This window comes from Microcaecilia unicolor, chromosome 2 (assembly GCF_901765095.1).
Source record: "Microcaecilia unicolor chromosome 2, aMicUni1.1, whole genome shotgun sequence".
Taxonomy (NCBI): Eukaryota; Metazoa; Chordata; class Amphibia; order Gymnophiona; family Siphonopidae; genus Microcaecilia; species Microcaecilia unicolor.
Genome location: NC_044032.1, coordinates 38200753 through 38215493, shown reverse-complemented (window position 1 = coordinate 38215493; position 14741 = coordinate 38200753). Strand labels below are relative to the sequence as shown.

General features: G+C 42.0%; 1 protein-coding gene across 1 annotated transcript in view; it reads right to left on the bottom strand.

Moving 5' to 3' along the window:
- The window catches only part of PIK3C3 (phosphatidylinositol 3-kinase catalytic subunit type 3), a 333547-nt gene that overhangs the window by 192785 nt on the left and 126021 nt on the right, over nt 1-14741 (bottom strand). Inside the window, exons 11-12 of the mRNA XM_030192881.1 lie at nt 9310-9464; nt 4982-5072 (exon numbers count right to left, since the gene is read on the bottom strand). Of these exons, the coding sequence (XP_030048741.1) occupies nt 4982-5072; nt 9310-9464 (246 nt within the window). The remainder of the gene's footprint in view (nt 1-4981; nt 5073-9309; nt 9465-14741) is intronic.

Here is a 14741-nt window from a genome sequence, read left to right as displayed (position 1 = left end):
ATTGCCCTATTTTACAATCAGTGACAATATACAAGCATATGTGGCAAATTTTATAAACGTGCACCCATAATTGCCGTAAAGAAGGGAGTCAAACTTTGTCCAAAGGAAGGAGAATGTCACAGACAAAAAGCTAAGCACATTCTCATCATTAAGACCTTTTCCAAGCTCAAAATTCAAAAGGCAAATTTATTTATTTGGATTTTGCTCACACATTTTTCAGTAGTAGCTCAAGATGAGTTACATTCAGGTTCAGTGGGATTTTACAAGAAGTTGGGGGCTGCATGATTTTGAGCAAATGTTAAATGCCGGTAGGCAAAAACACCAGGTCAAAGTATATTAGGGGCCCTTTTACAGAGCGGCTTACCGCCCACTCTTCCAGGACTACTGCTGGAGGTAGACCCACCCCAAGCGTGCATCATTTCTGGGGGAAAAAGAAAACCCTCAGAAATAGCTTGCATGGTGGTAATCGGGGGCATTGCCTCGAACTGCCTGGTTACCGCCAGGTTAACGTGGGAACCCTTATTGCCACCTCAATGGGTGGCGGTAAGGGTTCCCCATCACATGGCCATGCGGTAAGAGTTCTCTTACGGCATGACCATGTGTGCCTGGGGTCTTTTTACCCACTGCGTTAAGAAGGGTCTTAGCTCGTGGGAAAAACTGACCTCACCACTAGCGCAGGGACCTTTTTCCCGCAGTTTGGTAAAAAGATCCCTTAGTGTTATAAAATACAATGTATTTGAAAGGAGCATCAAAGGATATGCCTCTTTTCTGCATGCTTAATATAATTCACGCTACTACTTACAAGTAAAAGTAGAACCTTTTCTGAAATTGCTAAATATATGTATACACTATTTCACACATGCAGATTTAATACATGTAAATAGTCCCTGAAGATTCTAAAATTGCATCCATAATATTTTCAAGGATCTGTTTCTAAATATGTTTTCTCTAATCTGCAGACTGCACCGAGACCTATGTTGCAATTAAAAGTAAGGGTAGTTGGGTTGTATTTGCCTAACAGAAATGGAAACTGGATGAAAGTTAGGAGTTAAAACAATTTTTGATAAAAGATTAAGGATGTGAATTAATTTTTATACAAATGGTAAAACATGACAAATGGGTCATTTTTGGTTAATTTGGCAACTGCTGAACCAAACAGGCATTACTACAATTCTGGATTAACTACCATTTGCCCCATTCATATTCAAAAAAAGGGGCGGGGAAAATAGGCTTTATTCAAACAATGGGGCAGACGTATAAATTAGTTAAAACAATGATTTTTATTGTGATTAGGTGACTCAACACAGCCGTGTTTCGGCGTCGTAGCGCCTTCCTCAGATGCAGTCTCAGGCACAGCCACAGCCTAACCATTCTGGGAAGACAAAAAATATCATGTTGAAACTATTTATTTATTTGGTTCACTTGTATCCCACATTTTCCCAGCTTGTGCGGGCTCAATGTGGTTAACAAAGTTACAAGAAAATTTAAGAAGCAGACAAACAATTTTATTTATTTATTTATTGGAAAGGGGGGGGGGGTTGCTTATTTTTTATTTAATATTCTTTTATGGGTCCTTTTACTAAGATGTGCTAATGGATTTAGAGCATGCTAACAAATTAGTTGTATTAAGTGCCATACAGCCCACAGGTATACAATGGGCTGCGCAGCATTTGGCATGTGCTAAATCCATTAGCACACCTTAGTAAAAGAACCTCTTAATGTATTGTCCTTCTTCACTGTCTCCTAGGGATCTAATCACTACTTCTGATGCGTCATTGTGCTCCCCAGAGCTACTTATCTTTATAAAGTTCAATGTGCCTTATGAAGACACCTGAGGAAAAGGAGAGTCTATGGTCATTGCTAGGGCTATTTAGCTGCAGAGAATGGTCCCAGTACTACACTGCCTTTCTCCTTACATCGAGAAGGTAAATCTTATCCCAGCTGTGCATGCCATGGTAACATCAAGACTGGATTACTGCAATGCACTATACAATGGTCTGACTAAAAAGGGCCTGCACCAGCTCCAGTTGATTCAGAATGCAGCAGCAAGACTCATAAAAGGTTGCAAGCGATGTGACCACATCACACCATTTTTGCAAAAACTCCACTGGCTACCAGTACAATACAGGGCTAAATTTAAAACTCTATGTCTGATCTTCAACGCCCTGAAAAGAAAAGGCCCGGAGTATCTGAAGAATAGGATGATCCTCCACACACCGCCAATGACACTAAGGTCCTCCCAAGGACTTTCACTAACTACACCCTATCCAAAAGACCATTACATGAAGTGATACCCGCAAGCGAGCCTTCTCCGGAGAAGCCCCCACACTCTGGAATGCATTGCCTGAAAGGCTCCGCTTAACACTACCTCTACTTCAGGAAGCAGATGAAAGCTTGACTCTTCAACCAAGCCTTTAAGGGAAGAAGTAACTAACTTGTTAGTCTCACTCACACACAGAAGCGAGTATTTAATGAGTTGGGCAGGCTGAAGTGGGATGCAACGTTTTTGCAAAAAAACACACTTAAGACCGAGAGATACTATCATGCTGCGTCGTAGGCCTTTTCGGGAAGTGGTGGTACATCAGGGAATAGGACCAAAAAGGATGGGGGGAGTGGCCATTTTGTTAAGACAAACCTATGGGTTTGTGATTAAAAAGGTGTTTCGAGATACCAGTGGGCGTTGTGTGGCCCTCAGATGAATAAATATAGGTAAAATTAGGGCTAGATAGGATTAGGGAGGAAAGAAGAAGTGAAATTAATTGTATGAATGGATAATGTTCAAATACAATTCTTTGATTTCTGAAAGGCTAAATTGAAAAAAAATGAGTTTTCAATAGGTTTCTGAAGGACAGGTAATCATCTGTGCATTTAACTGTTTTGGTAGAGAATTCAAAATTTTAGTACCTTGATATGAGAAACTGGCATTGTGAATTGTTTATTTATAAATTATATTCCTACAAATAGGGAAATGCAGAATGAGATATTCTCTGGATGATGATATGGCATTATGTAGGGGTAATTCAATGAGATTGTTTATATATGATGGAGCAGAACCATATAGAATTTGGTGAAAAAAATACAGAACTTGAAAGATATTCTATTTTTTATTGGTAACCAGTGTACGTTATATAGAAGAGAAGTTGCTTTGGTAAAGCAAGGTGATCTATATATGAAGCGTGCAGCGGTATTTTGAGCAGTTTGTAATTTTTGATAAGGCCGCCTTTAATTCCTGCATAAATGGAGTTGCAGTGGTCGAATTTTGTTAGAACTAGGGATTAAACCAAAGTATGAAAAACTGATTTAGTGACAAAAGGTCTTAGTCTCTTTAGTTTCAAAAGTGAATTAAAGACACTTGAGACCACCTGAGAAACTTGACTTTCAAGGGTAAGGAATTGATCAATCGTGATTCCTAATATTTTCTTCATGAGTCAAGGGGATAAATGATGTTCTCTAATGTAAAATTTTATTTGTTGCAGTTGTACCCCACATTTTCCCACCTATGTGCAGGCTCAATGTGGCTTACATAGTACCGTCAAAGGCATTTGCCCAGTCGGTGAATAATAAATACAAAGTTGCATAGTGATCGTATGAGGTATAAGTGGAGGGTCGGAATGGATGAAGCTTGCGTGTTGTCCTGTTCGATCATAGTCATGCTGTGTTGGTAGGTGAAGAGGGTTACGTGGGGTCAAAATTAGATGCCTGAGATTCCATTAATTTTATGCCTAATTTGATCGAATATGTTATTTGATAAATTTCTTTAGAGAATAGAATATAAATGGTGACATCATTGGCGTAAACGAATGATGAAATACCATTTAGGGGGGTCATCATGATATTGGACAGGATGGTGGACAGGGGAGAACCTTGAGGTACAATACAATCAGGAGACCATGTTGAAGAAACTGCACCTGACTGTTTGACCTGATATGACCTGGACTTTAGAAAGCAAGAGAACCATTTCAGGACAGCTCCACAGATTCCATACCGGTCGAGGGTATTAAGAATATTATGGTCAATATTGTCAAAGGCACTAGACATATCAAACTGAAGTATTACAATTTTGTTGCCAATACTCAGTTCTCCTCAGAAGTTGGCTAAGAGGGTAGGTAAGTATAGTTCAGTACTATAAGAGGGTCTAAAACTGGATTGAGAGCTGTGCAAGATGGAAAGGAGTTGGAGATATTCCATCAGTTGTTGCATGACAAATCCTTGCATAACTTTAACCAATAGAGGAATTGAGGCCACTATTCCTTAACTGGAGACTATACTTAAGCTTACATGGGCATTTTTTGGTACGGGAGTCAAGATAATGTTGCCATTTTGAGAGGGGAACAGACCCTGAGATAGCATAACAGTAAGATTTGAGTGTAAATAACACATGAATAGATTAGCAGCTGATCTGAATAGGTAACTGGGCATGTGTCAAGTAGGCATTGTAATTCTGCATATTTCAGTAGGATGTGACTGACCTGATCAATAGTAATTGGGTGAAAAGCGGACCAAAATCTGTCTTAATGAGAACAAGTGGGTAATTGATCCTGGAGACTGAGGATGTAGTCAATTGATATAAAAGAGTTGTTTAGCTCTAGTCTGATTTTAGTTAATTTTTGTTTGAAATATGTTGCCAATTGGTCTGCAGTTGGAGCGGGTTCTTTCGCAGTTGATACATGCTGAGTGTTCAATAGACTATTTATTAAGGAGTAGGAAGGTTTTGCTTTTGGTAATCATGTTTTTAGGCACTTTTTACAATGAATCCATTATTATCTCAATACTCAAAAGCAGAATGGTGCTCCAATAAGCGCTGCTCCTAAACACTCTGGTTTTTTTTTTTTTTTCAATCTCTGTTTTTTGGCCACTTCCGCTCTTTTTGGGTTCATTACCTGATGTGAAACATGCCTACAAATAGCAATGTGCAGTACCATTATTGTTTGACGCTGTATTTTGATACTCTTTATATATAATTTAAAAAAGCATTACTCACTTCAAGGTTTTCATTTTCTGATGACTCCTTCGGTTTAACCGTTGAAGGTGGTGAAGATACTGGAGGAAGAGGGTTGGTTATGATCTGAGAGCTGTAAAATATGAAAAGATCATTCACAGTTAGAAATACCGGTGAAAGGAAATGCTAATATCATAAGTACATAAGTAATGCCATATCCTAGAGAAATATTCTGCCCTAGCCCAAAAACAATGATATAGTGGACCAGCCCATGGCCCAGACCAAAGGGAATCTGAGATCAGACACCCTATCTGTTAGGAGTCAGAGTAGCCTAGTTACATTATAGAATTACAAGTAGAAGATGCTATTATAATAATCCATGGTAGTCAACAAATAGTACTGAAGGTGTCCCATGAACAAGGCACCCCTCCAGCCCTTGGGCTCAAGGCTTTTTTCTCTCCTCCTGGACATACATGTTGCGAGAGAAAGCGAAGATACTTACCTGTAGAAGGAATTCTCGAGGACAGCAGGCTTTATATTCTCACAAGTGGGTCAGGGCCGGTCCTAGGGTCTCTGGTGCCCCCCTGCAGACTATGAGTTGGCGTGCACGGCGCCCCCCCCCCCCCCCCCCCCAGCATCTCCTTTCTCTCTTCTCCCACCCTGCCCCTGTCCAGCGATTCTCCTTCGCCCCTAACTCCCTCCCATTTATGGCCACCTGCCCGCCCTCTTCTCCCCCCCAACATCCCCCTTTTTCTTCCTTGCTTGGTTTAAGTCTTTTTTAATTTACCTCCGTCCCAGCAGCCGCATCATTTGAAAGCCCTGCCCCGCCTCTAGCTTTCCCTCCCTTCATGAGTTTGTTCCCAGAGTCCCTCCCTCGAGGAAATGATGTCAGAAGGTGGGACTCTGCGGAATGAACTCATGAAGGGAGGGGAGGCTAGAGACGGGGCAGGGCTTTCAAATGATGCGGCTGCTGGGATGGAGGTAAATTAAAAAGATTTAAAGCCCCAAGGGCGGCGCAGTATGGCGACGCAGCACCGTAGCAGTGTCCTTGAATGCAGGCGCCCCCCTGCGGTGCTTACTCCACTTACTGGGTTTGACCGGCCCTGAAGTGGGTGACACCAACCCACGATGCCCGGTCCAGGATTTATGAATAGCATGTGTAGGGGTGTGGGTGTGTTTTGTTTTGTTTTTACTTTAGGACTCAATCACAAGAACACCAGCTGTGATTTGGATATCTTGGAATCAGGCCACTACTAAAATACAAATACCAGCTGCACCAATCCAACCTGAACCATCTGCTGGAAGTAGAGAAATACTGACTAGCTCCAGGTTGCACCTGCTGTTATACCACTGATATCACTGGAGACTGCCTGTGTTTCTCTACCTCCATCTGCAGGTCGGGGGATCTAACCTACTACTGTGAACTGGACAATAAGGAATGTGTATTTATTTATATGTTACAAGAGTTGCATACCATAAGACATAACTGAAACACCAATATATTTATCATAACAAGATAAGACTAATAACAGAACAGTTCACAATGAGATAGCAAGGCATTATAGAGAATTCTAAGACTAAAAATAATGCACTGCATGACTAAAGGTCAAAAGTAATATGTGGCATTTTACAATCTATTGAAAAGCTTTTTTCAGGTTGCAGATTATTTATAACAGTTATGGACTCACTTAGGGTTTATTTACTAAGTTGTGCTTTAGGCGCGCTAGCGTTTTTAGCAGACGCTAACTTTTAACGCACGCTAAAAACGATAGAACACCTTAGTAAACAGGACCCCAGAGCAATAGACCAAAGTACTCTACTCTCTGTTTGCAAGAACTAGCTTACCTTCATAACAAGCTTAGAGGAAAAAAAAAAGGTACTTGACATATATGCCACTTGAGAGGCAATTCTATAAACTAGGTACTGACATTTACATGTTCATGGTGTACATATATATTTAGAAAAGTAGCCTACTGTATATGCATGTATGTGTGCACTTACTTGCTTATATGCCAGCATGCCACCTAAGCGCTACTCTGAAAATACCCACTTAACTTGCATAGTGCATATTTGCAAGAGAGGCATACACATGGATAGAGCAGGGCAGGACATAGGCAGGGATTCCACCTATACGTGGTTAAATAGTGAGGTGAAAGAAGCTATTAGAGCTAAAAGAAAATCCTTCAGAAAATGGAAGAAGGAACCGACTGAAAATAATAAGAAAAACGGCATAAGGAATGTCAAGTCAAATGCAAAGCGCTGATAAGGAAAGCTAAGAGGGACTTCGAAAAAAAGACTGCGTTGGAGGCAAAAACACATAGTAACAATTTTTTTTAGGTGTATTAAAAGCAGGAAGCCAGCAAAAGAATCAGTTGGACCGCTAGATGACTGAGGAGTAAAAGGGGCGATCAGGGAAGACAAAGCCGTAGCGGAGAGATTAAATGAATTCTTTGCTTCGGTCTTCACGAGGAAAATTTGGGTGGGATACCGGTGCAAGAAATGGTATTTGAAGCTGACGAGTCGGAGAAACTTAACGAATTCTCTGTAAACCTGGAGGATGTAATGAGGCAGTTCTACAAACTGAAGAGTAGCAAATCTCCTGGACTAAACGGTATTCATCCCAGAGTACCGATAGAACTGAAAAGTGAGCTTGCGGAGCTATTGTTAGAAATATGTAATTTATCCTTAAAATTGAGCGTGGTACCGGAAGATTGGAGGGTGGCCAATGTAACGCCGATTTTTAAAAAAGGTTCCAGAGGAGATCCGGGAAATTATAGACCGGTGAGTCTGACGTCGGTGCCCAGCAAAATGGTAGAGACTATTATTAAGAACAAAATTACAGAGAATATTCAAAAGCATGGATTAATGAGACAAAGTCAACATGGATTTAGTGAAGGGAAATCTTGCCTCACCAATCTACTACATTTCTTTGAAGGGGTGAACAAACATGTGGATAAAGGGGAGCCGGTTGATATTGTGTATCTAGATTTTCAGAAGCCGTTTGACAAAGTACCTCATGAAAGTCTCCAGAGGAAATTGGAGAGTCATGGGATAGGAGGTAGTGTTCTATTGTGGATTAAAAACTGGTTAAAAGATAGAAAACAGAGAGTAGGGTTAAATGGTCAGTATTCTCAATGGAGAAGGGTAGTTAGTGGGGTTCCTCAGGGCTCTGTGCTGGGACCGCTGCTTTTTAACATATTTATAAATAACCTAGAGATGGGAGTAACTAGTGAGGTAATTAAATCTGCTGATGACACAAAGTTATTCAAAGTCATTAAATCGCGAGATTGTGAAAAATTACAAGTGGACCTTATGAAACTGGGAGACTGGGCGTCTAAATGGCAGATCACATTTAATGTGAGCAAGTGGAAAGTGATGCATGTGGGAAAGAGGAACCCAAATTATAGCTATGTCATGCAAGGATCCACATTAGGCGTCACGGACCAAGAAAGGGATCTAGGTGTCGTCGTTGATGATAAGTTGAAACCTTCTGCTTAGTGTGCTGCTGCGGCTAAGAAAGCAAACAGAATGTTAAGTATTATTAGGAAAGGAATGGAAAACAAAAATGAGGATGTTATAATGCCTTTGTATCACTCCATGGTGCGACCACACCTCGAATATTGTGTTCAATTCTGGTCGCCACATCTCAAAAAAGATATAGTGGAATTAGAAAAGGTGCAGAGAAGGGCGACAAAAATGATAAAGGGGGTGGGACGACTTCCCTATGAGGAAAGGCTAAAGCGGCTCTGGCTCTTCAGCTTGGAGGAAAGGCGGCTGAGGGGAGATATGATAGAGGTCTATAAAATAATGAGTAGAGTTGAACGGGTAGATGTGAAGCGTCTGTTCACGCTTTCCAAAAATACTAGGACTAGGGGGCATGCGATGAAGTTACAATGCAGTAAATTTAAAACGAATCGGAGAAAATATTTCACTCAACGTGTAATTAAACACTGAAATTTGTTGCCAGAGAATGTAGTAAAGGCGGTTAGCTTAGCAGAGTTTAAAAAAGGTTTGGACGGCTTCCTAAAGGAAAAGTCCATAGACCATTATTAAATGGACTTGGGGAAAATCCACTATTTCTGGGATAAGAAGTATAAAATGTTTTGTACATTTTTGGGATCTTGCCAGGTATTTGTGACCTGGATTGGCCACTGTTGGAAACAGGATGCTGGGCTCAATGGACCTTTGGTCTTTCCCAGTATGGCAGTATGGATACATAATTCTAGGAGACCTGATATAGAACTGTCCCCTTAGTGACTTGGTAACAAACACACAGGACCAGTTATCAGAATTAAAGTCTGTACACCAATAATCTTAATTAACATGATTATTTCTGTGTTAAAAAAAAGCAAAAATAATTCAGCACTCACCTTTCTATTTCTGCAGGGTTTATCCCAGAACTAGTCATGCTTTCTGACACTGACCCCTGACTGTCTCTCTTATTTGGCTCTAGTCCATTCTTTATGTCATCAAAATTTTCATATTTCAGAGCCTGAACCAGCTGCAGCAGGTACATTAATAAATCCTTGGAAGATGCAAACAGAAATTTCACTTAACTGTACATTCATAGATAGCGTTCTAAAAGACAGACCTGAAGGGATGCAATGATGCCAACATCTTAAAACCAAGTGATATGTCTTCATAAGAAAATCATTAAAAAACAGACTTGGTTGGTAAACTAACAAGATCATATTTGTCAATGACTGAATAAAAAAAAAAAAACTTCTGAATGCCAACCATCAGCTTCGGCATCCCCACCACCTAAGGTATGATATCTAATGTGGGGGATGGGGGTGGGAAGGGAGAGGAAATGTGTGCCCCCCCCCCCCCCAAATGGACTGCTGGCTGTGTCCCGCCTTTAATCATGCAATTTAAAAATTTTAATCAAAAAGAAGCCTTAATCTTATCTATGGGTCATTCTCATCAGTGCCATAGCACTCTTTCAATTGCAAACTTTATGCAAGTACAGTGAACAGATTTTGGTTGTGTGAAATTATTTGACAGGATACAGTCAGTGCTATATATGTCCTTGGTGCGGGGAGAACTTAATTCAAGGTGAGTTTGAACAGTTTTCAAATTAAAGAGAAGAGTTTGGAGGGAGGTGTGCAAGTGAGAGTGGGGAGTGATAAAAATAAATAGTAGTGATTGTTCAAAATCTGTAAATGTTCTGGGTGGTTGAAAGTTTGTTCTGAGCATGTACACTGACAGGAGGGCATGCCTGCAGGGACATGTGCAGTGCATGACAAGTATCAGGTGAGCTGGAGAAAGCTACAGCAAAACGTCATTTGATTGGCTGATGGTTCAAACAGTAGGCAGTGTTGCCAGGTGGGCGGTTTTACCGCCCAATTGGGCGGTTTTCCGCGACCTGCCGCAGGAAATTTTTGCCCGCGGCGGGTTGCGGTTTTTTGGGCTGCTTTTTGGCTTCAGGGCGGTTTTTTGTGCGGCTTTTTCGGCCGCGGTGGGCGGGGTTACTGACGTTTTTGGGCGGGGTTAGTGACGTAGGAGGCAGGGCCGATGACGTGGGAGGCGGGGCCGATGACGGGGGAGGCGGGGCCGATGACGGCAGGGGCGGGGTTGATGACGGCGGGGGCGGGGGTGATGACGCGGGGGGGGGGGTGTCAGGGGCGAGGTTTGAGTTTGGGCAGGTTTTGGGCTGGAAAAAAAATTTCCACCTGGCAACCCTGACAGTAGGTTCAAAGAGGATATTTTGCTGAGATGGTGTTGAAAGAACTGGCAAGTGAAATTCTGATCCCCCCCCCCCCCCCCCCCCCCCCCCCCCCCCACACACACACACACTTTTTTTTTTTTACTGGAGTGTGGGTGGGTGGGGTGCTGCGAAATACTCATTTCTGAAGAATTCATTCTCCTTGGATAGGAAGGGTGAGTGATTTGTGCATTTTGCTTTGGCAAAATTGTCAAGGTTTAGAGTGAGAGATACATATATAATCCTCACATACTGAAATCTGATGATTTAGTTGTTTCTCCCTGGCTTTAAGTCTGTTCTGACCCTATTGAAATCTGTGAAGCTATGGGAAGGGAGGGAGGGGGTTGGAAAACACAGGGGTGATGCTGGGGAGGAGTGATAGGGAGAGAGAGAGAACAATGTTGGATCTGAAGGTAGAAGAGAGGGAGAGAGAAAAATGTGGGCCCCAGCCTCAATTTATACAAAGGTCACAGCATTGTTGGCCATTTTTAGTCCTAAAACTGCCCTCGACTCATATGAGTTTATACGGTATATCATGCATGTTATACAATTATCTGTTTCCCAAGGTAGAAGGTGTGGGGATTTCAGTTGATGTGAATGAATGATAGATAGATAGATAGATAGATAGATAGATAGATAGATAGATAGATAGATAGATAGATAGATAGATAGATAGATAGATAGATAGATAGATAGATAGATAGATAGATAGATAGATACCAACTCCTCACACCACTCTTCCAAATCTGAGTCACCCCATTATTTCTAAAACTGCATTGGCTTCCAGCTAAGGCATGTGTTATATTTAAAATGTGTTCTTTAACTTACTTAATTCTTCATGGGTTAGCCCCAGCCTATATGTCTAGTCTTATTGATTTACCATTCAGGAATTGTGATGCTTCAGGTAGATTCTATCTGATTTTACACTATCTGCATTCAAAGAAAGTAAGTACAAAGCGATGTTCTCAGGTCATTTTTCATATCAATCTGCTTTTTTAGTGGAACTCTTTATCAGCAGTTATAAGACAGTAATCTACTTACAAACAATTTAAAAAATGCTCAAAACTTATCTTGCTAGAAAATGTGTTAATGTTCATTGACAGTATTTTACTTGATGATGAATTTTCCTAGGAATACCTAGATACTTGTTTGTAAACCACACAGAACTCTTTGGGATAAGTGAGGGATAGAAGTGCCAAATGTAATACCCCTCTCACCCTCTTTTTAGGGTGAACAGCTCCTTGCAGTCAACTTTCCTGTTCAAAGGTGTCACTGTTGGGAGAGAACAACTGTCCTAGACCCTTCCCACTGCCTCTCTGGCAAGAATAGCTCCTATCTACAGCCTCAACTTTCAAATCTAAATCATAAACACTTGTATCTGCCAGCTCCACAGCCAATCACTGGCCGGCTGTGGCTAGAGAGGGAGAACCCAGGGGCTGTCAGCCTGGGCCAGAGGAAGCACCAGATGTGGCTGGAAGCCTTGAGTTCCAACTGAGGCACAACTAAGGCCTGGTCCCAGGGAATAACACCTGTCCCGCAGAAGCAATATAGTTTGCCTCAGCACACACTGCAACTACTGCACCTCTGGTCGTTGTGCCTAGACTGATCTGCCCTACTGTACTCTGAGATTCCCATAACAGCACAATGTGACCCCCATCCCCCCAACTACCAATGTTTTTCCTCCTTCACTCCAGCTTGCTCTCATTGGGGCAGGATAATGCAAACACACTGGTAGCAATATCTGCGTGCTGCCTGCCCAGATGCACTTTCCCAGCTTAAAGGTAGATTCAACCAATCAGCATAAAGTGACAGCTTCTTGCCTTGCTCTCGAACAGCAAATCACCAGTTTTTACTTTTTCCACATATCAATATGGACGTGCTCTCTCTGTTCCCTCACAGGAAAAGCTGCAGTTCTATCTTCCCTTTCATGGAGCAAATAAGTGCCGACCCAAAGGGCTTTGTTAAGGTACCGGCAGGCTCTTCTATCAGTATAGCTGCTCTGCAGCCAGACCCAATGGGCTCTCAAGCAGTACCAATGGGTCCTGGCATCAACCTTTTCTCCCCTCAGGAGAATTTGAGTTCAGAGACCCAATGATGAAGATTACATACTCCAAAGGGAAGACTGTCAAAAAGTCTAAGCAGTCACCGATAATATTAACAGAACCAGTTACGGCACTGACACAGACACCGGTCACCACCTCCTCTTTATTAAAGCACTCCAGGGATTCTACTCCCCCACCAAATTCAGCAAAGGATATAGTGCCACGGCCACCTCAAAAGAGGCTCAAAAAGTGAACAAAACTCAACATTTAGACTCACCTGTCAGTCAGCAGGCTACTGTGCAAGTACCTCCTATTCAATCAGTACTAGCCACACAGGAGGCGGCTTCTCTGCTGTTCCATTTTTTTCAGCAAATGTTACAGCAGCCACAGTTGCTGACACAGACTGCTTTCCTGCCTTCAGTACCAACTGCAGTTCCACTGCCAGTGCCGCATACTCCCTCACCAGCTCCTTTTATGCACTCAGTCAGCCCTGTTCTGTCCTCTCAGCAGTGCCTTCTCAGTTTGATCCTACTGAGGGTCTGCTCTTCTGAGAAAGACCAACCTGTTCCAGATCAAAATGCCTTCTAACACTGTAATAGAAGTTAATGCTGAACCGGTAAAGACAGATATTCCTGAAGACATCAGTTATAGTAAATTTATTCAAAAGCTGCTGAAAGATCTTGCTTTAGGAACATAGGCAATTGTGAATAAAAAAGACTTTCAAAGCACCTAGGTTCTCCCTATCTAGCCACAGCCGGACAGTGATCAGCTGTGGAACTGGCAGATACGAGTGTTTATGATTTGGATTTGAAAGTTGAGACTGTAGATAGGCGCTATGCTTGCAAGAGAAGCAGTGGGAAGGGTCTGGAACAGCTGTCCTCTCCCAACAATAACACCTTACTTCTACTGACACTCCCTCATGACCAATGGTGGTGCCTATACATTCTATTCTTCAAAGCTTATAGACAAAACTATGGCAAAACCCTTATACTCAGCAACACACTTCAAAGCACCTAGACACTAAATACAACGTTTAGCCTGCACCAGGTCATGAAAAGACCCAACTCCCACATCACTCAGTGATATTTGAGGCCGCGATCAATAAGTCAAAGTCCATGAACTCTCATCCTCAGTTTCCTCCTGGAAAAGACCCAAATACTTTAGATGCAGTTGGCAGCAAGGTTTTTGCAAGAGCTATGCTTGCCTCCAGAATAGCTGCACATCAATTGCAGATAATGCACTATCAGCATTCTAAACTATATTCTGCATTGGAAGCTGTTTCTTCACCTTTACCAGAACAGGTGACACTTTTTTTTTTTTTATCTGCATTCAAGAAAATTACTTTTCATCTGATCACTAATTGGCCTAGTGGTTAGGGTGGTGGACTTTGGTCCTGGGGAACTGAGAAACTGAGTTCAATTCCCACTTCAGGCACAGGCAGCTCCTTGTGACTCTGGGCAAGTCACTTAACCCTCCATTGCCCCATGTAAACCGCATTGAGCCTGCCATGAGTGGGGAAAGCGTGGGGTACAAATGTAACAAAAAATAAAAAAATACCACTTCCAGGCTAGGAGCTGTCTCCATCGCAGCACGCAGAATGGCAGGGCTTAGAGATGACCGTCATGACAGACTAGCGGATGCCCCATGTCTGGGAGACAACTTGTTTAGGGATAAAGGGCGCAGTATCCCAAGTTAAAGATTACAGATCTACTTGTAAGGAGCTTTCAATCCCTCTACTGACTCTACTTCACCTTTTAAAAATTGGAATAATGTATTCTTTTGTAAATATTTTCAATATCAACCTGAATATCGTAAGCACTACCAGCCTTATTCCAGGCAGCTACAACCACAACAATCCAGCCAGACTTCTTACCAACATTCCAGGCCTAGGGAGAGAAAGTCGCAGTTATCTTCAACCACTATCCTTCCTAAACCCACACCTAGTTTTTGACACTCTCCTTTTAGGAAGTCGTCTGTCTTACTTCCTTCACAATTGGCTTCATATCACTACAGACGAGTGGGTCCTCGACATCATAAAGACTGGATACAAACTGAA